The sequence below is a fragment of the Sinocyclocheilus grahami genome, unplaced genomic scaffold, assembly GCF_001515645.1.
Source record: "Sinocyclocheilus grahami isolate Dianchi unplaced genomic scaffold, SAMN03320097.WGS_v1.1 scaffold168.1, whole genome shotgun sequence".
NCBI classification, from domain to species: Eukaryota; Metazoa; Chordata; class Actinopteri; order Cypriniformes; family Cyprinidae; genus Sinocyclocheilus; species Sinocyclocheilus grahami.
The window spans coordinates 168,781-189,412 of NW_015505347.1; the positions used below are offsets into that span (position 1 = coordinate 168,781).

Here is a 20,632-nt window from a genome sequence, read left to right on the forward strand (position 1 = left end):
GGGCGGCTGTGTTTACAGCGTGAGCAATATTTTTCCACCACTGTCCTTAGAAGTCAGAGCAGGGCAAGTTATGTAGAAAAATCTAATCTGAAAATAAAAAACAATAACTGATCGGAGGAGTGATAAAGCTTTCATCTGATATAGACACACATGAGTGAGAGAGTGAGAGAGAGAGAGAGAGAGAGAGAGAGAGAGAGAGTGTGTGTGTGTGTGTGTGCAGGGTTATATATCCTGGTGGGGACTTAAACCTGACTACACACAGACTCATGGGGACTCGTGTTACGGTGGGGACCTAAATTCTGGTCCCCACGGGTACAAAAGCTTATAAATCATACAGAATTAAGTTTTTTGAAAATCTAAAAATGCAGAAAGTTTCCTGTGAGGGGTAGGGTTAGGGGTAGGGTTGATGTAGGGCAATAGAATATACGGTCTGTACAGTAGAAAAACCATTACGCCTATGGAGAGTCCCCACAAGGATAGCTGACCAGACTGTGTGTGTGTGTGTGTGTGTGTGTGTGTATGTGTGTGTGTGTGTGTGTGTGTGTGTGATGTAGGCTAATCTCACCTAACCATACAAAATACAAACAAATAAAAAAGAGAGAACTTTATACTTTACGTATTTGCACATTATTTGCACAACTTTTTATTATATTATTAATGTTAACAGATAGAATAAGTAATTTAAAAATACACCATTAACCTGTTGGGAATCAAGAGAATCTATAAAAGAAAAACTCAATTTCCCATGATGCCTTCGGCTCTAATGTTCGCCGGGTGCGCGTTCTACCGGAAATACTCTTGTTGTGCCTGTGGATTTGATTTGTACAGGGCTGCCGTTTTACTGGCCTTACGGTAAGAAATCTCCAGCCTGCTCTGCAAACCCTCCTTTCACTGCATGTCACAGATGGACATTAAACATATGATCTATTCACGTGTGGTTCGCTCTTAAGTTCCATTTACACAGATATCGCTCATCTGAACACAAAGCAAATGATGCTAACTGCTTTAGCGTCTCCTTTTGTTTTGTTTATTTTCTTCTGTCGGTTTCTGCAACGAAGCAGTTACATGAACTCGTATAAAGAACTCTGCAAATGAAAGGTATTTGAATGGGACTGGACTATTGGTTTATTTTGGGCCGTTACCGTGACATACAAAGCTAAAGTTTAGCATGTACAATAAATGGCTTAATATTTGTGTAGATAAAAAAGCCCTTTGTACAGAAATTCAGTGGTTATAATAATTGATTAATTATAAAACAAACTCAAAGTGATTTCCAAGGTGTTTAAAAGTCTGCGTTTTTATTTATCATTATATTAACAGCCAGTTTGTACAACTTCAATATAATTTTGTTTGTAGGTGTGTATGTATGTATATATATATGTGTATGTATATGTGTATATATAGATGTGTATGTATGTATATATATATATATGTATATGTGTGTATATATACAGTGGGTACGGAAAGTATTCAGACCCCCTTAAATTTTTCACTCTTTGTTATATTGCAGCCATTTGCTAAAATCATTTAAGTTAATTTTTTTCCTCATTAATGTACACACAGCACCCCATAATATATGTATATGTATATGTGTATGTATATATATGTGTATGTATGTATATGTGTGTGTGTGTCTAATAAATGACTTGCTTTCTTTACATCCTTCCAACAGCCGCAGAAACCAGAGAAAATGAGTGATGGATTGGTTCAACTGCAATCCAGCTCTCACCATAAAAATCTGCTCAATGCCATGTGGAAGCTGAGGACCATGGGAAACCTGTGCGACATCACGGTGCAGGTGGATTTTCAAGGAGAGCTGGAGGAGTTTGAAGCCCATCAGGTGGTCCTCGCCGCATCCAGCGGTTACTTCGAGTCCCATCTGTTAGCTAATGACCAAGTGAAAAAGATTTTCTTGTGTGACTTCTTACCGCATGCATTTGAGAAATTCTTAGAGTATGCGTATTTTGGAAAAATCGAGGTGGAGAAGAGTTATATCAGCACCGTACTGCAAATGGCTAAACTCCTGAAGTGCCAGGACTTAGTGGATGCTTGCGAGGCAGAAACTCCCAGCGGTGTTTCAGATGAAACTCTGCAGAAAGATGGCGTGAGTTCAAATACTGAAGTCAAGACAAAACAAGAACCTGTGAGAAGAGCGACGAAGAGAAAAAAGTCTTTAAAAGTGCCTGAAAATGTGAAGGAGACAGAACCAGACAGAAGAAGCTGCAGGTTAGCAGGTCGCAGAGTGTCTGTGGACTTTGCTCTGAAAAAGCCAAAGATACAAGCAGAAACCCTTGATGAATTTGACACAGGAGAAGAGGAGCAAGCACCACAAGATGCCGAGGCAGAATCATCGCAGGACGCACTAGATGAAAAAGACACTGGGTCCGAATCATCTCCTGATGTGCCTGAGGAAGACCCTCAAGAATCAGACTTCCAGCCGGAGGAAATGGACGAGGCCGATGAAGCCGAGAAGGAAATCAAGAGAGGAACCGCAATGTACAGATGTGAGAAATGCAGCCGTTCCTTCTATTACGAGAAGAGCTACCTGAAGCACTTGAAGGTCAACCACGGGGTCCAGATGGACACCATATTTCGCTGTGACATCTGCCAGCAGACATTCGCCAACCGCTGCAACCTGAAAATCCACCAGCGCCACGTGCACAACGACGAGAGGCTCTTTCCCTGCGAGGTCTGCAACAAAACCTTCAAGCGCAAGAAGGATGTGACCCGGCACAGGCGGCAGGTACACGAGGGCGGTACGGACAGACACTACTGCCACATCTGCGGCAAATCTCTGAGCTCCAAAACTGCCCTGACGCTGCATGAGAGGACACACTCGGGGCACAAACCCTTCAAATGTGATGAGTGCGGATCCAGATTCTCCCAGAGTTCAGCGCTCAAGACACATCAAAGGTAGTGGGCAACATCAGGGATGCACTAGTTTAGGCCATACAATTAATACGAACAAACCCCAAACCCTACACGCAAAATATTAGGGTACCAAATACATAAACTCTAGTTTAAAAGGTAACAACTATAGCGAGTTTTGCACAAGTAATCACAAAATATATATCAACATTAAAAAAAAAAGTTATTTTTATGTAATGGTTAATAACTGATCATAATATAATATTTGCAAACATATTATTTACATTTATAAATATATATATATATATAATCTGTTAAATGCATAAATGTATATTCTATTATATTATCCTCAGAAATTGTAAAATAATTGTCTTTTTTTTATTATAGTCAATAAATGACCATATTATAACAATGGCCGTCATATTATTTTGTCTTTTTTTTTTTTTTTTTACATTTATGCATAAAAGCTAAATGCAAATGTACATGTAAATAATAGCATATAATATCATTTAATTGAATGTTATATTTACATTTATGAATAAAAGTGTCTGCTAAATGCATATATTATATAAGAAATGTGGGCAATCACAAAATTGTAAAATCTAGTTGTTTTTATGGTATGTAATATTAAGTTATATTATTGATGTTTATGAATGAAAGCATCTGCTTAACACATACAAGTATATAACATTTAATGTATTATTTACATGTATGAATAAGTGTCTCCTAAATGCAGAATATATGTGTGTATATATATATATATATATATATATTATTTACATTTATGCATAAAAATGTGTGCTAAATGCATAAATGTAAATAATATGAGTTTAGAATAGTAATGCAGAAAAAGATTGTTATATACTAAAATTGGTGCATTCATATTTGATACTTTAAAAAATGCTAAATATTGCAGATACCAAAATGGTCACAGATATGTTATGCATCCCAGCTGAACATCATTTACTATGTACATATTCCATCTTCTGTTTTTAATCCAGGATCCATACCGGAGAGAAACCTTTCGCCTGTGACCTCTGTGATGCCAGATTTACCCAGAACCACATGCTGTCTTACCACAAGAGATGCCACACAGGTGAGCCAATGGATTCCTGTTACGTATAGAGAAAAAATATGATGCCAAAATATGAGGACTTCCTCTTCTCTGTCTAGGTGAAAAGCCGTTCATGTGTGAGAACTGTGGGAAGAGCTTTGCATCCAAAGAATACCTGAAACATCACAACAGAATCCATTCAGGATTCAGACCCTACAAATGTGAAACCTGCGGAAGAGCGTTTGCTCTGAGGAACTCCCTCCACCAGCATATGAAAACACACACAGGTATCCTTCACAAATGATCCAATATTGATATGCATTTCACTTAAAAAGTGCAAAAATAGTCTTTGAAGCCACGTGTACTAAAGCATATTGAAAATATAAAAACAATTGTAACAGCAATTTGATGAAAGACGCCAATGTGCTTTAAATAACTGCATTAGCAATGTAGTTCTAGATTGGCAATTATCAAGAAATGCACAACTGATGTACGGTTCGCAGGTTTGTGTATATTTTAGAATATGCACAATCATTAAAACCAGAATTTATCAGCTGACACCGCAGCCTTCTTCACAGGTGAAAGGCCGTATCATTGCAAGGACTGTGATAAACAGTTCACTCAACTAAGTGCCCTGCAGAGACATCAGAGAATCCACACGGGAGAGAAGCCGTACATGTGCAGCATGTGTGGAAGAACATTTACTGACAAATCCACCGTACGCCGACACACCCTGGTAAAGATCCTGCCACTCTACACAGCACGGTTTTATTAATTAATTAATTAATTAATTAATTAATGCATTTAGCAGACGCTTTTATCCCAAGCGACTTACATTTTATTCAGGCTATACATTTTTTACCAGTATGTGTTCCCTGGGAATTGAACCCACGACCTTTTGCGCTGCTAACGCAATGCGCTTTATAAGTGGGTTTATGGACGCTATAAAAAATATTCACGCCCACAGGCTTTAAGTTCATTGCATTACATTAAATAATGATGCATTGATCTATAAATGGTGCAAAAAGTCCAGAAAGGGCTGTAAATATTTTTTACAGCACCAGTATGCATATAATAAATCCCAACTAAAGCCGTTACTGAATTTCCTACATGTACACACTAGCATTTAAAAGTTTTTTTTTATTAAGAAATTAATACTTTTATTCAGCGAGGGTGCATTAAATTGATTAAAAGTGACAGTAAAGACGTTTATAATGTTACAAAAGACTACCGTTTCAAATAAATGCTTTTCTCTCTATTTAAATAATTGTAGCAGAACAAGCGTTTTTTTCTTGATCAGCAAATCAGCATATTAGAATGATTTCTGAAGGATCATGTGACACTGAAGACTGGAGTAATGATGCTGACAATTCAGCTTTGCATCACAGGAATAAACTACTTTTTAAAATATATTCAAATAGAAAAATTATTTTAAATTATAATATAATGTCGCAATATTAAATTTTTAGAACGCATTAAATCAAAGGTAAGCATCCTGTGCACCAGTTCCTCTTTATTGGTTATTTATAGTTCAAACTCACACAATAAGCCTGGGCTGACAACAAGCAAGCTAACCTAGTAGGGATTTAGCAGTTTGCATTGGGACTTAGTATAACCAGAATTTTTCTCTACACAGACTCATGACAAACAAACTCCATGGAAGAACTACCTGGTTGTTCTGAAGGGAAACGTTGAAGACAGAGCCAAGAAACCGAAAGGCTCTTCTCAGAAGAAGGACAAGGCGTCTGTCGCTGTTTCTGAAGTGCAGGCTCCTGAGAACAACGCACAGAAGACCCAAGAAGTGGTGGCTGTGTCCGGAGAGCCCGTGACCATTTCCGGAGACTGGGCCGGACCTGGAACCATCGCACTTGTCAGCCACACGGCCCTGGGCGGCCTCACGGTCATCCAGACCGAAGTTCCCGCAGGCACGCATCTGCAGCCCTTAGTCACCACGGACGGCACCAGCGTGATCTCTCTGGATGCTTCTGCGGTCGGGATGCCTGTGACCGTTCCCTTTTCCATCCCCATTTCGGTCGCGCATTCCATCGGCCTGTCCCCTTCGATCTACGGTCCTGTGCCCATCACTGTTGCCGGTCACGTTTCAGATGTCATACTGGCTCCGGCAACCACTGAAGCAACCGAGAACGGTCTGGCTTCGGCTGAGTGTGTGTCTGTCCAGGCTGTTACGGTGGGAGAAACGGACTGTGCAGACACCCAACAGGAAGTCAGCGAAAGCATACAGACTGCAGAGGCTTCAAACAACATAGAAATCTCAGTAGGAGAGTAGATTCTACCGGCTTCAGTTGCAAATACTCGTTAATCATGATGGCAATCAAGCTTTGCTTTAAATTATCAGCTGTAAATGCACTTTTGCTTTATAAAACCTGTGTGTATAATGTGTGTGTAACTAGTACAATTCTTGAATCACAATGTTCAATTCTGCTCAGGTTTGTTTTTGACAACATATACCATTTCCATTTCCAGGGAACGTCTTGTCATTAAATAGTTTTTTTAGTGATTCTTGTAAAAACAAAAATTTGCTTTTCATTGTCAGTAATGCTGTTTGCTGATATTTATTATGTTCAACACTACATCAATGTGAACTGCATATTAACACAATACTTCATTTTTAGTACCCTATTACGTGTATAATGATTTGCAGTCATGACAGCGCTCCTTAAAATCATTCAATAAAGTGTTTATTGAATTCAGCTTCCTTTTTTCTTTTAAATGTCTAATTTCTTTTTTTTTTTTTTTACATTTTTGATTTAGTTTTGGATTGAAATATAGAAAATATAAGTGATTTTGATTTTAATAAAATCATTTTATATTTTTATATGATAGATATATATAAAATTATAAATATAATTATATACATAATTGATTTTTAATATATAATATTATTAATATACATTTAATATATATAATTTTTTCAATGTTATTTACATACACTTATGTTTACTTTTTCCTAAAGGCGTAGTTGATTATGATTTCACTTTTTGAACTTTAGTTAGTGTGTAATGTTGCTGTTAGAGCATAAACAACGTCTGCAAAGTTACGACGCTCAGAGTTCAACACAAAGGGAGATATTTTCAAAGAAATCACTGTTTAAGAACTACAAAAAATGGCTGGTAGGGACTACAACGAGCTTCTTCCTGGGTTTGTGACGTCACTAACCCCGATGTTTACATAAACCCCGCCCCCGGGAACACGCAACTACCCGTAATGGTAAGGGGGTGTGACGTTTCCAGACAACGTGCACTAGGCGGTTAGCGAATCACAAACACTGAGCCCGTTAACCAATCAGAGCCCATTGCTTATTTCTGAGGGAGGGGCTTCATAGAACCAGGAACTTAACAGTCCTTTTTTGACGAGAATGGAAACAGCGGTGTAGAATAAAGGCAAAATATATTAAAATAATGCGTTTTTTTTTTTTTTTAAATGAAGCATGAACACATTACACTGCACCCAATAAACACAATCGAGCTTTCGAAAAAAGCTGATCAACCACCCGTTTAACTAGCCATATTCTTTGAGATTTCGTCAATGTCGCAGCACAAACATTGCTGGAGTTGCTCACCAAAAATGTAAGACTATTTTGTAGCATTACAAAATTGAGATGCTTAGCGAACACCACTAGGCAATATAACAGACTTGCACTTGCTTGAATCGTGTAGCCATTTCAGTATTGGTTTTTATTTCTGTACATTCTCACAGACATTCAGCAAAGACATCAGTTGTTCTGTGGGAAAGTACATTGTTTGGTATTGTACGTCTTCATGGCTTCTTAAAAACTCTAGAATATGGTCAAATACAGACATCACGACACGTAGAACACAGATGACATGCGCTGCTAAAGACCACTGGAATGAAGAGTGTACATGAGCTATGCATTCTCAACACGACACACACATAGAGCATGTTAATAAAGCTTATACAAGGATTTTACAAACGCATCAATTTCAGTGCTGATGGAGATGATAGACAGTGTAAAAATATAATGTTAAATGATTTTTTGTTACTAATACAATATTATTAGACAAATAATATTATTTTTTTTGACTAATTATATTATTATTAGACTCATAATATTATATGGCTAATATTAATAGTTCAGATAATAACTGAATTAAATAAATATACATTTAAGAAAACAACCTAAGAGTTCAATTTCAGAGAGTGGATAAAAACATACTTCCGTCAGGTATGACACAAGACATTTTTGTAATTATTTAAATACCAATTCAAAATGGTGAACTGTGGGAAACTGAAATTTTCTCGGCCCTGCATGAATGTCTGATGTTATTAAATAGCAGCATTTTGAGGCCTGCATGCCAACTAGTGCGAGCAGACTACAAAAATGGCACAAATAAAAACAATATCTAAATAATAATAATAATAATAATAATACACGATCCTGCTGCACTGACTAATTAAATCTGTACAATTCATGCAGCTCTAGCACGACGCAATTCAGTGACCGTTGCAAAAGAACTCGAGGACTATCTCAAATCCCCATTGTATCCTTGAATTTCCCTCTCCTGAATCGGTTCACTCCGTGTTTCTAGAAATACCCTCGTAATGCAACAGGGAAACCGGAGCAGATCTTTGAACTGGAGTGCTAAATTTTTGATATGTGCTATATTATATAACTGGATATCAATGTAACAGTACAGGCTTATAAGTATATTCTCTAGAAATGTTGCAGCAATGCATTTTGACATACTGTTTTGGGAAACCCGGACTTGGCCATTGCACAAAACTGATGTGAAATGGAAGGGGGGGAAGGAGGGTGCCATGCAGTGGGTGATCGCCCCACTGTCCAGATCATTTTAGGTCGCCCTCGTCCCCCTGAATGGTCTTCTTGATCCGCAGAAGCATGGTGGTGAGCCACTGGTCCAAGCGTGAGATGGAGTCGAACTCCTTTACCTGAATGAACACAGTACGAGATTTCTGCAACGTTAGCACCACCAGAAACTGGCCGAGTAGATATGGTGTGTTCAAGTCCTCTTGGGAAGTTTGTATTTATGGATCTGACGTCAGATGTGTTCAAGTTATTTGTCAGAGAAATATGGCACCTTTTCAACAAAAAAAATCTCGAAAACCTTCTAAAAAATTATCAGGTGTGTTTTTGCTCTTTTATGTTTTTATCAATTTGTGAAGGAACTGTAAATTGAATCGTTTTATATTGTAATTCTACAATACTATCATATTTTGTGCATCTAACTTAGCTAGCAAATGTTCTAAAGTTCAGAGTTTCCTTCTCATAATTTCAACACTGTGGGGATATTCATGTGCACTCAATGCGTAAATACCATCTTTTCGACATGACTTGAACACATCAACAGTCCCGCTCCAGACTCATGCCAGTGATTGAAGTATAAAGCACATTGTTACTTGAACTTAGGGCTGGACGATATGGCCAATATTTATATCACGATATATTTCTTAATTTCGGTCAATACGATATAATTCCGATATCGATATGAACACTATTAAAAAAGCCTCATAAAAACGGCCACAACAGATGTCTGTACCTACAAACTTATGAAAAATTAATTTGCCAACTCTATGAAACCTACTCCTATAAAACTATATAATATTTTAGGGAAAAAATGGCGCAAATAAATAAATGTTCACCTTTTATTGGTATTTAGCCTTCATACAAACAAGACGTGAAATCACTGTCAAATAAATCTCAGACTCTCCTTATTAATATTAATATTTTTTACTTCAAACTATAGGCTAACATACCAGTCAAAAGTTTTTGAACAGTAAGATTTGTAATGTTTTTTAAAGAATTCTCTTCTGCTCACCAAGCCTGCATTTATTTGATCCAAAATACAGCAAAAACAGTAACATTTTGAAATATTTTTACTATTTAAAATAACTGTTTTCTATTTGAAAATATAATTTATTCCTGTGATTTCAAAGCAGAGCTTTAGCAGCATTACTCCAGTCACATGATCCTTCAGAAATCATTCTAATATTCTGATGTGCTGCTCAAAAAACATTTATTATTATGATGTTGAAAACAGCGGAGTAGATTTTTTTCAGGTTTCTTTGATGAATAGAAAGTTCAGAAGAACAGCATTTATCGGAAATAGAAATCTTTTGTAACATTATAAATGTCTTTATCATCACTTTTGATCAATTTAAAACATCCTTGCTAAATGAAAGTAATAATTTCTATAATATAAATTTTAAAAAGAGCTTTTGAATGGTAAAGTGTACAAAACCTTTTTATTTCAGATAAATGCTGATCTTCGGATCTTTCTGTTCATCAAAGAATCCTGAAAAAATGTACTCAACTGTTTTAAATATTGATAATCAGCAAATCAGCATATTAAAATGATTGCTGAAGGATCATGTGACACCGAAGACTGGAGTAGGCCTAATGATGCTGAAAATTTAGCTTTGATCACATGAATAAATTACATTTTAAAATATATTAAAATAGAAAGCAGTTATTTTAAATAGTAAAAATATTTCAAAATGTTACCGTTTTTGCTGTATTTTGGATCAAATAAATGCAGGCTTGGTGAGCAGAAGAGAATTCTTTAAAAAAACATTAAAAATCTTACTGTTCAAAAACTTTTGACTGGTATGTTAGCCTATAGTTTGAAGTAAAAAAACTGGTAATGTATATCGAAATATCGGAAATGTGTTTAAAAATCATATCACCGTTATTGAAAAAAATTATATTGCGATACATATTGATATTGATATTGAATTATTGTCCAGCCCTACTTGAACATTGAAAATTTTGCAATTAAATTTACTTTTTAACAAAGATAAACATTTTTCAGAAAGAAGCTGAAGGTAAAATCCATACCGCTTCTGTGAAAGCCTCTGCGTTTTGCTCCTCATGGGCCTCTAGAAGTTTCTGTAAAAACAAAACCTCTTATAAGTATACAACAATGAATATTAATTTTTGAAAGTGGTGCAAAACTCAATGCGAGTGATTGCCTGGGTATTTTTTCGGAGTGGTTTTCATCATGATACTATGCAATTGCTAGGAGGTTCTGGGTTCGGAAATTAACAAAGGTTTAAAAATGTAAGGTTGCAAAAAGGTGGAAAATTTCCAGGAATTTTTGGAAAGTTTCTGGAAATTTACCAGAAATGTTCCACCCCTTTGCAACCCTAAAAAAATGCCATCAAAATGAACATAAATGCAAATTCAAGAAACGGAGACGAAAAATGCCCCCACACAATTTAAATAATCTATTACGACTGTCATGATTAAAGTGAAATATGAAAATGAATTTAAAAAAGGACACAAGTGCATTACATTTAGATCTGTTCACGTTGCATCAAAAATTCATTTTACACATTGTTTTTGCAGCATCGCAGACTGCATCCATACCGCTTCTGTGAAAGCCTCTGCGTTTTGCTCCTCATGGGCCTCTAGAAGTTTCTGTAAAAACAAAACCTCTTATAAGTATACAATGAATATTAATTTTTGAAGGTGGTGCAAAAATTACATTTTCGGAGTGCTTTTTGTCATGATACTATGCAATTGCTAGGGTGTTTTGGGTGGTTGCCCATGACCTGTCACAGGATTCGGAAATGAATGAAGGCTTGAGGCAAAAATGGCATCAAAATTGCCCTTCACAATTCAAGTGAAATATGAAAATTAATAAAGAGTGTATCTGACATCATTACATTTAGATATGCTCACGTTGCATCAAAGATTTCTTTTTACACATTGTCTTTGCTGCACTCACATTGACCGCTTCAATGATGAGGAACATTCTTTGCTCGCTTTCTGTATATAATTTATTCCTGTAATGATTGAGGTGGATCAGACATGCGAGTATTTGTTATATTTAACAAATAGTGGACAATACCCCTCCCAATTCTATCCATCTCCCTCTAGATATAACCACTTGAGAAAACACATTTTCCTATGCCAACTGCATGCGTGTGTGTGTGTGTGTGTGTGTATGTTAGACTAGTTCAAGTGTTTACGTAGTTAATAAAGTCTTACTTGTATCACACTTGAGGTTGTTCATTGTTTGCTCATAACTGGAGTCCCTAATCATGCAGATTTTTGTAGCATTGTACAATAAGAAAGTTATTTTCCTTAAACAAAAGTAACGTTCTTAGAATTGACAGACAGTTGACACCGAGATGTCAAGTAAATACTTACAGCGGATCTAAATATTTATAATTATTCATAACTAGTTATGATTGATTATTCATATTTCCCCTTTGAGCTGATTCGCTACATTCCCGATATGAATAGCCATTTCGTTTTTTTTATGCAATAACCAATGTGAAGTCTTGATTTTATGCAAAAAAAAAAAGACAAAGGATTTGTAATGTCTTACGTCATGTAGGCTATTTAAAATGACAATAATCTCAGTTATGCATGTAAATACATGTATGCCACCTTTGAGCTGGATTAAGCAGCTGTGTAGATGTAAATTAAAAAATTAAAAAAGCCGTGCGAGATGCAGCTTCTGTGGCACCTTGGCAATGCAAATATTGCTTTTGTTGATGTTGATCAACTTTTATTGGTAACAGACTATAGTATTCTGAGTGGCTGAATGAATTGCCTCAATTTAAATAATTATAATAAAAAACAACACAGACGCATTTAATAAAGTAATAAGGTCTTTCAATGCAAGCAGACTTTACCTACTAGTCTAAACCACCCCAATTACAAAATGTGTTTTTATATGCTGGAAACTCTATTATCACAAACCTTCAGAAGCTTGCATTCTCTTGAATCTGAGAAGGCTGGAAACATCTCTTCATACTTTCCAATAGCGAGCTACAACAGGAAAAAAAGACGTGCATATTATCTGCAGCAGTTCTCGATATATATGCGTGCACGATGACCTGATGGAGAGCTGACCTTTGCGTTGAGCTCATCCACGATGAAATGGCACAAGGAAGCTTTGAAGAAGTATTCTTTGGCGCTGTATTTCAGAAGGGGATTGTCCATGGTGTTGCTTCCAACCTGTTTACACACACAGACAAGAATTCTCCAGTGATTTAGCGAATGCCAGTGAGCGAATAATGTGGTAAGCATCTGCAGGAGACAGACAGATGGCTTACCTGCTCATAAATCTCTATTGCTTTCGGGTACTGCTCTAACTGAGCGCTGTATGAAGCCACCTTCAGTAGACACTTGTTTGCAGAGCTGTAAATTAAGCAAACAGACCACATCAAAGCCTTAAGTAACATTCAGAATGCTGTAATTAATCTTAGAAACCTCTCCTTAGAAACAAAGTGGTTAAACGAGAAAAAACAAGACCTTGATTATTTGGCTTCTGCTAAGCAGGCTTACCTGTTTGATTCCTCTCCTTTGTAATAATCAGCAGCTTGTTCATAATGTGCAATCGCCTTTGGACAATCAAAAACAGAATTCTTCATCTTAAATGGTGACAGAATTTGGTTCTGTAACTTAGTGTTTACATTCACAAAAAAATAACTATAGCTGATAACTATCAGAAGACAACTTCATGAAAGATTATAAAAGCTGTTCAAATTGTGTTCAAAAAAGTTCAAATGTATTATTTATTAATAATACTAACTTATCATTAACAATATTACAATAACTGTATTATCAAATATAATTTTATTTGTTATTATTAAAGATTAATTAATGATCTATTATTATTATTAATAATAATATAATAATAATAATAATGAATTATTATTATTTCCTCTCTTCCACTTCGCTTCCTGTCTAACTACTGTCCTGTCGTAATAAAGGCAAAAATGCCAAAAATTAATCTTAAAAAAAGAAAAATATATATTTTTATTGCAATTATTATTGAAGTAAAAATCTAGGTATTGACTGGGTTTTTGCTTAAATGTTTATGAACTTACTGGAAAAAGAACCCCATTTAAAGTGTGACCTTAATTAAAGGGGTCATATGATGCGATTTCCATTTTTCCTTTCTCTTTGGAGTGTTACAAGCTCTTGGTGCATAAAGAAGATCTGTAAAGTTGCAAAATGTTCTGACTCACAGACTACAAGTAAGTTTTTTATATTTAAAGAGCATTTATATTTTATATATTTAAAGCGATATATATTTTTTGAGCAGTGTAGAGTAGGGCTTGTTGTTTGTCATTTCTCCGATCACAAATGCAGACATGGTTTTATGTTTACGCGGCGCGATGCAACGCAACGCGTAAAAAGACAGTATAAGTCATTATAATCCATAATTATGTCCCCACTGGATGCAACGAATGCCTCATTTATAATGGGTTTTCATGTTTTTGTCTCGTCGCTCCGGCCGGACAGGGCATCATCACAGTATGGTGAGGGGCGTAACATTTCCGTCTCACGCTTGAGGTATTCGGCCAATCACAACGCACTGGATAGCTGGCCAATCACAGCACACCTTGCTTTTTTAGAACGATGAGCTTTGTAAAAATCGACGCGTTTCAGAAAGGCAGAGCATAGAGGAGAAACAATAATGTACATTATATGGAAAATAATGTGTTTTTTTAACCTTAAACCGCATAAACCCATTTCATTACACCAAATACACAAAATAATGTTCTTTTTAGCAGCATCATATGACCCCTTTAATAATAAATAATTAATTCTAATGATTCATTTTCAATAATAATAATTTATTATTGTCATTATTATTATTTTATTGTTATTACTATTTCATAATATTATATGCTACTTTCTCTGAAAATATATTATTTTCTCTTTTGTTTTTTCTTCTAGACCATTAATGAACACGCTGGGAAAAGAACCCCATTAAGAGTGTAACCTCAATTTATAATACATTATAGTCATTTATTATCAATAACAATTTATTATTATTATTAATATTTTTGTTATCATTATTAAATAATATTATATATTATTTTCTCGACTGGGTTTTTGCTGAGAAGAGAACAACATTTAATGCGTGACCTTAAAAATTAAACGTAATCAGTGTAACTTTGCGCACGTAAATGTACAAATTTACACTTCAAGCCTTCATGTTGGCAAGACAGCAAATTGCCTAAAATGTATTTTGAGATGAGGAAAACGTCCGTCAACATTTGTAAATTCAGCTTATGGACATTTGTTGAATTAGATGCACCAACCCAGTTGTTTTGTGTTTTATACTTATACTAATAATTCAATGTCCTAAAAAAAATACATAGCTTTCTTACAGCACTCTACGTTCTCAGCATAAGATGCACCTTTAGTTTACACTGAATAAACATTTTTGTACCTTCTCAATGTCCACCAGCTCTGATTCGTACACCTCAGCGATTGTGATATGATGCTTGGCTGCGATGGTGAATCTTCCCTGAAGACAGAAAGAAGGAGACTTTAAAAAACTGACTGTCAGTTGAATATCTCATTCAGTATCCATCAAGCTTTTCTATCTGAACATCTACATGCTTTGTTGATTCCATATGTGCTTTGGATACAGATTCTGGGCCTCATGACATTTTCTTCCCCCCAGATTTTGAAAGGGGGAGGAATGCCTTACTCTCTGTTATAAAGTGCTCTTTGGGAGTTTCTGCAATAGTTGGTGGATTTCTAAACAGCTAAAAACATGAAGTGCTGTTTAAAAATCTCCATGATGATGAAACACAGTACAGCAATAGAACAGCCTGGATGGACATTATATGATTTTGACTGCTACAAAAACATCTTACCATGTCTGTGTAAATATCAATGGCTGCGTTTAAGCACTTGATAGCCTCTAATCGCAAGCATCAAAGAGAAGGAGGAGGAAGAGTTAGACAGTCAGGCTTATGATCAATGATATAGAAATTAGAAACTATTTATCTAAAGCCGCTTTATGTCTATTCAGTGTTTTACTCCTTAACCTACTCTTTTAGATTAAACAAATTAGTCAAATGTAATTCATTTGATTACCTTTTTAATCAATTGACAGTCCATATAGGTACATGTATAAACATGCACTTCATCTCTCTATTGCATACACAGCTACACTGCTGAATTATTGCGTCTAAAGAACAGTTCGAATTTTGTACATTTCTAAGAAACTGTATGTTCAAAATGCACACTTTCTTTGATTTTTGCAACACATTTTTGAGTGGACTGTGCCATGATTTCTACTTTCACAAACTGATATCCACAAAACCTCCTAATATAAGGTGCAATGCAGCATTCATTCTTATGCCGTATACAGTCAAAAGGACAATATTCTTTGTCTGAGCTTCACTGTTCCGAGGTTCTTAAAACTTCCAGTACTGATATTGTTTTCATAAACTAAAACAGAACTGAAATCAAATCAAATTGCTTAATTACTTCAAATAAAATGGGGTGAAAAAAAATGAAAATTAGTAAGGATTTATATAATATGATTATTATATGAAATAAAAGATGTTGAAGTATTAAAAGAATTCAAACTAAACCTAAAACTAAAAATTAAAGCTATACAGAAACATTATTTTTTTTTAAATACTAAGAAAAATGACAAGCACATAAACAAAATAGTAAAAAACAACAACAATGAAAACTAAACGTATATAAAGGCTAATTCAAAATACAAACCCAATTCCAAAAAAGTTGAGACACTGTACAAATTGTGAATAAAAACAGAATGCAATGATGTGGAAGTTTCAAATTTCCATATTTTATTCAGAATACAACATAGATGACATATCAAATGTTTACACTGAGAAAATGTATCATTTTAAGGGAAAAATGATACATTTTCTCAGTGTAAACATTTGATATGTCATCTATGTTGTATTCTGAATAAAATATGGAAATTTGAAACTTCCACATCATTGCATTCTGTTTTTATTCACAATATGTACAGTGTCCCAACTTTTTTGGAATGTGTAGCTCTCATGAAATCCAAAATGAGCCAATATTTGGCATGACATTTCAAAATGTCTCACTTTCAACATTTGATATGTTATCTATATTCTATTGTGAATAAAATATAAGTTTATGAGATTTGTAAATTATTCCATTCCTTTTTTACTCACAATTTGTACAGTGTCCCAACTTTTTTGGAATGTGTAGCTCTCATGAAATCCAAAATGAGCCAATATTTGGCATGACATTTCAAAATGTCTCACTTTCAACATTTGATATGTTATCTATATTCTATTGTGAATAAAATATAAGTTTATGAGATTTGTAAATTATTCCATTCCTTTTTTACTCACAATTTGTACAGTGTCCCAACTTTTTTGGAATGTGTAGCTCTCATGAAATCCAAAATGAGCCAATATTTGGCATGACATTTCAAAATGTCTCACTTTCAACATTTGATATGTTATCTATATTCTATTGTGAATAAAATATAAGTTTATGAGATTTGTAAATTATTCCATTCCTTTTTTACTCACAATTTGTACAGTGTCCCAACTTTTTTGGAATGTGTAGCTCTCATGAAATCCAAAATGAGCCAATATTTGGCATGACATTTCAAAATGTCTCACTTTCAACATTTGATATGTTATCTATATTCTATTGTGAATAAAATATAAGTTTATGAGATTTGTAAATTATTCCATTCCTTTTTTACTCACAATTTGTACAGTGTCCCAACTTTTTTGGAATGTGTAGCTCTCATGAAATCCAAAATGAGCCAATATTTGGCATGACATTTCAAAATGTCTCACTTTCAACATTTGATATGTTATCTATATTCTATTGTGAATAAAATATAAGTTTATGAGATTTGTAAATTATTCCATTCCTTTTTTACTCACAATTTGTACAGTGTCCCAACTTTTTTGGAATGTGTAGCTCTCATGAAATCCAAAATGAGCCAATATTTGGCATGACATTTCAAAATGTCTCACTTTCAACATTTGATATGTTATCTATATTCTATTGTGAATAAAATATAAGTTTATGAGATTTGTAAATTATTCCATTCCTTTTTTACTCACAATTTGTACAGTGTCCCAACTTTTTTGGAATCGGGTTTGTACCAATAAATACTATAATAATATAGAAATAATACCAAAATAACACTGTTCAGTTCACACAGAAACAACTCTTTTAAAAAAATCTGATTAATTTAATGAATCCACTCAGCAATAAAGTGATAGGATGAACTTGTTGAGAATGATATGACGGATCAACAAGTCATATATGATATCTTCATCATGAGCTGCATCAACATCTGTTTATTTAGACGAAATCAACTGAATGTCATCTGTGATTCTGTGGCCTCACCTTGTGGATCTGCCTTCTTGAAGGCGTTTCCCGCATCGATGTAGCTGGTGGCCGAATCGTGTTTATTCTGAAGCTGCATGTGAAGTCTGGCCGCCTGACAGAAAGCATTGCCTGCAGCTGGATACAAACACACGAACCTCATCAGAAGAATATTAATATACAATAAACTTCATAATATCTCATGTCAATTACAAACAAAGCTGTACAATTATTCAAGATGACACTAATGAGATTATATTCATTCAGAAATATTTATATTTTAGCAGTTGAACGTATATGGTATGGTTCATATTCAAACTATTTGAATGTATATTACATAGTGACATTTTAAGCATGATATAATACAATAAAGATGAAGTATGTCATGTCTGCACCACTCAAAAGCACATACCACTCCAGTTTTTGGCCATTTTGAACATGTTGGCTGCTCTGGCGTACATCTCGCATGCCTCTTCCACTTTTTGATTTCCTCTGAAAGACGTGGGAAGATGCAGTTATATGCTTTTCCCACTTTAATATCTTAATGAAAACTATCATGTTTTCCTAATAAATCTACAAGCCAGAAGGTAAACGCTTTATAAATACTGGTTAGGATTTACAAGTAAAATTTGATTATATATATATATTTTAGGGTTAAGTCAGAATATTATAGCTGGTATAACAGAAAGGCCTAGATAACTTGTGTCCTGGTGGGAATATTCAATTGGGACCGTTTTTAAGTGCCTCATATCATATTAATTAAAACTATTTGAAATCAATCCATTTCACAACAAACTAGGTCAGAGCTTGTTTACTAGAAATAACACTGAATATGTTCTGAATATGTTTGCGGTGTCAAAAAGCATCTCACTGTTTCTGTCGACACCAGGCTCTTCAAAAAAATACGGATGTAAACTAAAGAACGGCTTTAATCAGCCATTCTCGTAAGGTGTAAAACCATAAGTTATAACTATTAAAATAAGATTTCATTTTTTTTTTTTTTACTTTTAAATATATATTTAAAAATAAGTCAAGATTGTAATTTCTTCGAATAAATGAACATTTAGTTTAATTTGTCATCAAATGTATAATCAGTACACTTATAAATATTTTATTGTACTACATTTAAGATGAATATTAAAATAGTACCATATTTATACTTTACATTATTGTTACATAATGTGTAACAGATTACAAATACAGATCAAGTACATATATAAACATTACAAAAATATATATATAAGCCCATATATAAATATGTATAAAGATGGTACGTGTTACCTTTCTATTAATATTATTAGAGTGACATAAAACCAAAACAAATATGTAAATACTGCAGCCACTGCGCCACTAATGCGCCAAACACAAAACACTTCACTTAGTGGCCCAATCATGAAATCACATCAGTTATTATCACTATTCAAGTCATTATGATCATGCAAAAATCGTTTTTTTTTTAAATCAGCTATGCATTGTAATGAACAAGCCCTTTTTTCTATCGATTGATGCGCAAAGCGGCCTGTCAAAGCTTGGGTCCTTGTAACGTTACAATAATTCATATATATTCTCAGTTTTTATGCAACTGGTAAACATAAAACCAAAGGTTAGCAACATGATCATACTGACAATATGATATTTTAACAGACTAACGTTAGCGGGCTAATAGGGAAGGAAGCATGTATTTAAGCTTACCCAAACATTCCTCCTAAAAACGAGCCGGAAGACTTCACTTTCTTATCGGCTTCAGCCATGAGCTGAATTGCCTCCTTTTCTTTCCCAGAACTGTCCATTATTTCTGTGGTTAAATGCACAGATAAACACTAAAATCTCTTTTCGTTTGTCCGCCCGCTTCTCTGGCGCTCCGTCACTATGGCAGCGGGGGATTACTGTCATTGCGTTTATTAAGCGTGGGCGTTCAGGACGCGCGAGCAAAGCGTTATGGGATTTGGAGTTTTGCGTCCAAGCTTAAATAAACGGCCGTTAAAAAGAATCGAACACGAATAAACTACAACTCCCTTAGAGACTCATAAATGCGCGTTACGTAATATTGCAAGAAATTATGCCTGCCTTCATATTGAAATCATTGTAGCCGCACTTTTATCAATTTAACGTTATAAGAACAATTTGAACTAAACAATAGCTGAATTAATTCGCGATTTGTAGTCGTTTAAATCTCCTGAATTATTTATTTATTTTTTTTTACTTTGATTAGATTTGTAGTTTAGGTTGAGTACGTGAAGATAAAACATCGTAGGCTTAATTTTGCTTCATTATTGGTTTGCACAGCTCAAATAGGCTACAATTTGCATATAAAGAGAGCATGCTTTCACCACAATATTGATTAGGCCTAATCGGTAACAAGGTCCCGCACTGCCACCGCAGGTTATTATGGCGAAGAATAAATGCACATTCCATACTGAGCACTAGATGGTACTGTAGATCACCAGACTAGCTCATATGCCGAAGAAAGCCTATTTAGGAAAAAAAAATTCATCTGTAATATTTAGTTTTCTTTTAGCATGAAATTAGAGGATTTCTGCCTTTACTAATTGTGAATTTACTATTTTATCCAATACAGTAAGACATAT

At 34.7% G+C, this 20,632-nt stretch overlaps 2 protein-coding genes across 4 annotated transcripts; one reads left to right on the top strand and one right to left on the bottom strand.

The window, feature by feature from the left end:
* The first annotated feature begins 771 nt into the window (after positions 1-771).
* LOC107593244 (GDNF-inducible zinc finger protein 1-like) lies at positions 772-6,576 on the top strand. Of its 3 annotated transcripts, XM_016282873.1 has the most exons (7): positions 772-852; positions 1,673-2,250; positions 2,335-2,913; positions 3,870-3,964; positions 4,042-4,209; positions 4,501-4,658; positions 5,559-6,575. In XM_016282873.1, the coding sequence occupies exons 2-7, from the start codon at positions 1,691-1,693 to the stop codon at positions 6,207-6,209; spliced, it is 2,211 nt and encodes a 736-aa protein (XP_016138359.1). In that variant the 5' UTR covers positions 772-852; positions 1,673-1,690; the 3' UTR covers positions 6,210-6,575. The 3 variants fall into 3 exon arrangements, with proteins under 3 accessions (XP_016138359.1, XP_016138356.1, XP_016138358.1); XM_016282870.1 differs by having other exon boundaries at positions 1,673-2,913; positions 5,559-6,576; XM_016282872.1 differs by lacking the exon at positions 772-852 and adding an exon at positions 863-1,098 and having other exon boundaries at positions 1,673-2,913; positions 5,559-6,576.
* A 1,445-nt stretch (positions 6,577-8,021) lies between these two features.
* On the bottom strand, positions 8,022-19,959 carry napbb (N-ethylmaleimide-sensitive factor attachment protein, beta b). Its single transcript, XM_016282874.1, has 11 exons — positions 19,737-19,959; positions 18,457-18,536; positions 18,066-18,182; positions 15,554-15,600; positions 15,121-15,198; positions 13,221-13,276; positions 12,989-13,073; positions 12,786-12,890; positions 12,633-12,701; positions 11,289-11,339; positions 8,022-8,851 (listed from the first exon to the last, which is right to left on the bottom strand). Exons 1-11 carry the CDS (start codon positions 19,832-19,834, stop codon positions 8,750-8,752), a joined length of 888 nt encoding a protein of 295 aa, XP_016138360.1. The 5' UTR covers positions 19,835-19,959; the 3' UTR covers positions 8,022-8,749.
* Positions 19,960-20,632: the final 673 nt, after the last annotated feature.

What these genes read in the sequence shown, in the direction of transcription:
- LOC107593244 (XM_016282870.1), top strand. Translation starts at nt 1,691, where the DNA reads ATGAGTGATGGATTGGTTCAACTGCAATCCAGCTCTCACCATAAAAAT. An exon ending in GCGCTCAAGACACATCAAAG is followed by an intron (nt 2,914 to 3,869) that starts GTAGTGGGCAAC and finishes TTTTTAATCCAG; the next exon opens with GATCCATACCGGAGAGAAAC. An exon ending in CCGTACGCCGACACACCCTG is followed by an intron (nt 4,659 to 5,558) that starts GTAAAGATCCTG and finishes TTCTCTACACAG; the next exon opens with ACTCATGACAAACAAACTCC.
- napbb (XM_016282874.1), bottom strand. Translation starts at nt 19,834, where the DNA reads ATGGACAGTTCTGGGAAAGAAAAGGAGGCAATTCAGCTCATGGCTGAA. An exon ending in TTTTTAGGAGGAATGTTTGG is followed by an intron (nt 18,537 to 19,736) that starts GTAAGCTTAAAT and finishes CACGTCTTTCAG; the next exon opens with AGGAAATCAAAAAGTGGAAG. An exon ending in CAGAGGCTTTCACAGAAGCG is followed by an intron (nt 8,852 to 11,288) that starts GTATGGATGCAG and finishes GTGTTCATTCAG; the next exon opens with GTAAAGGAGTTCGACTCCAT.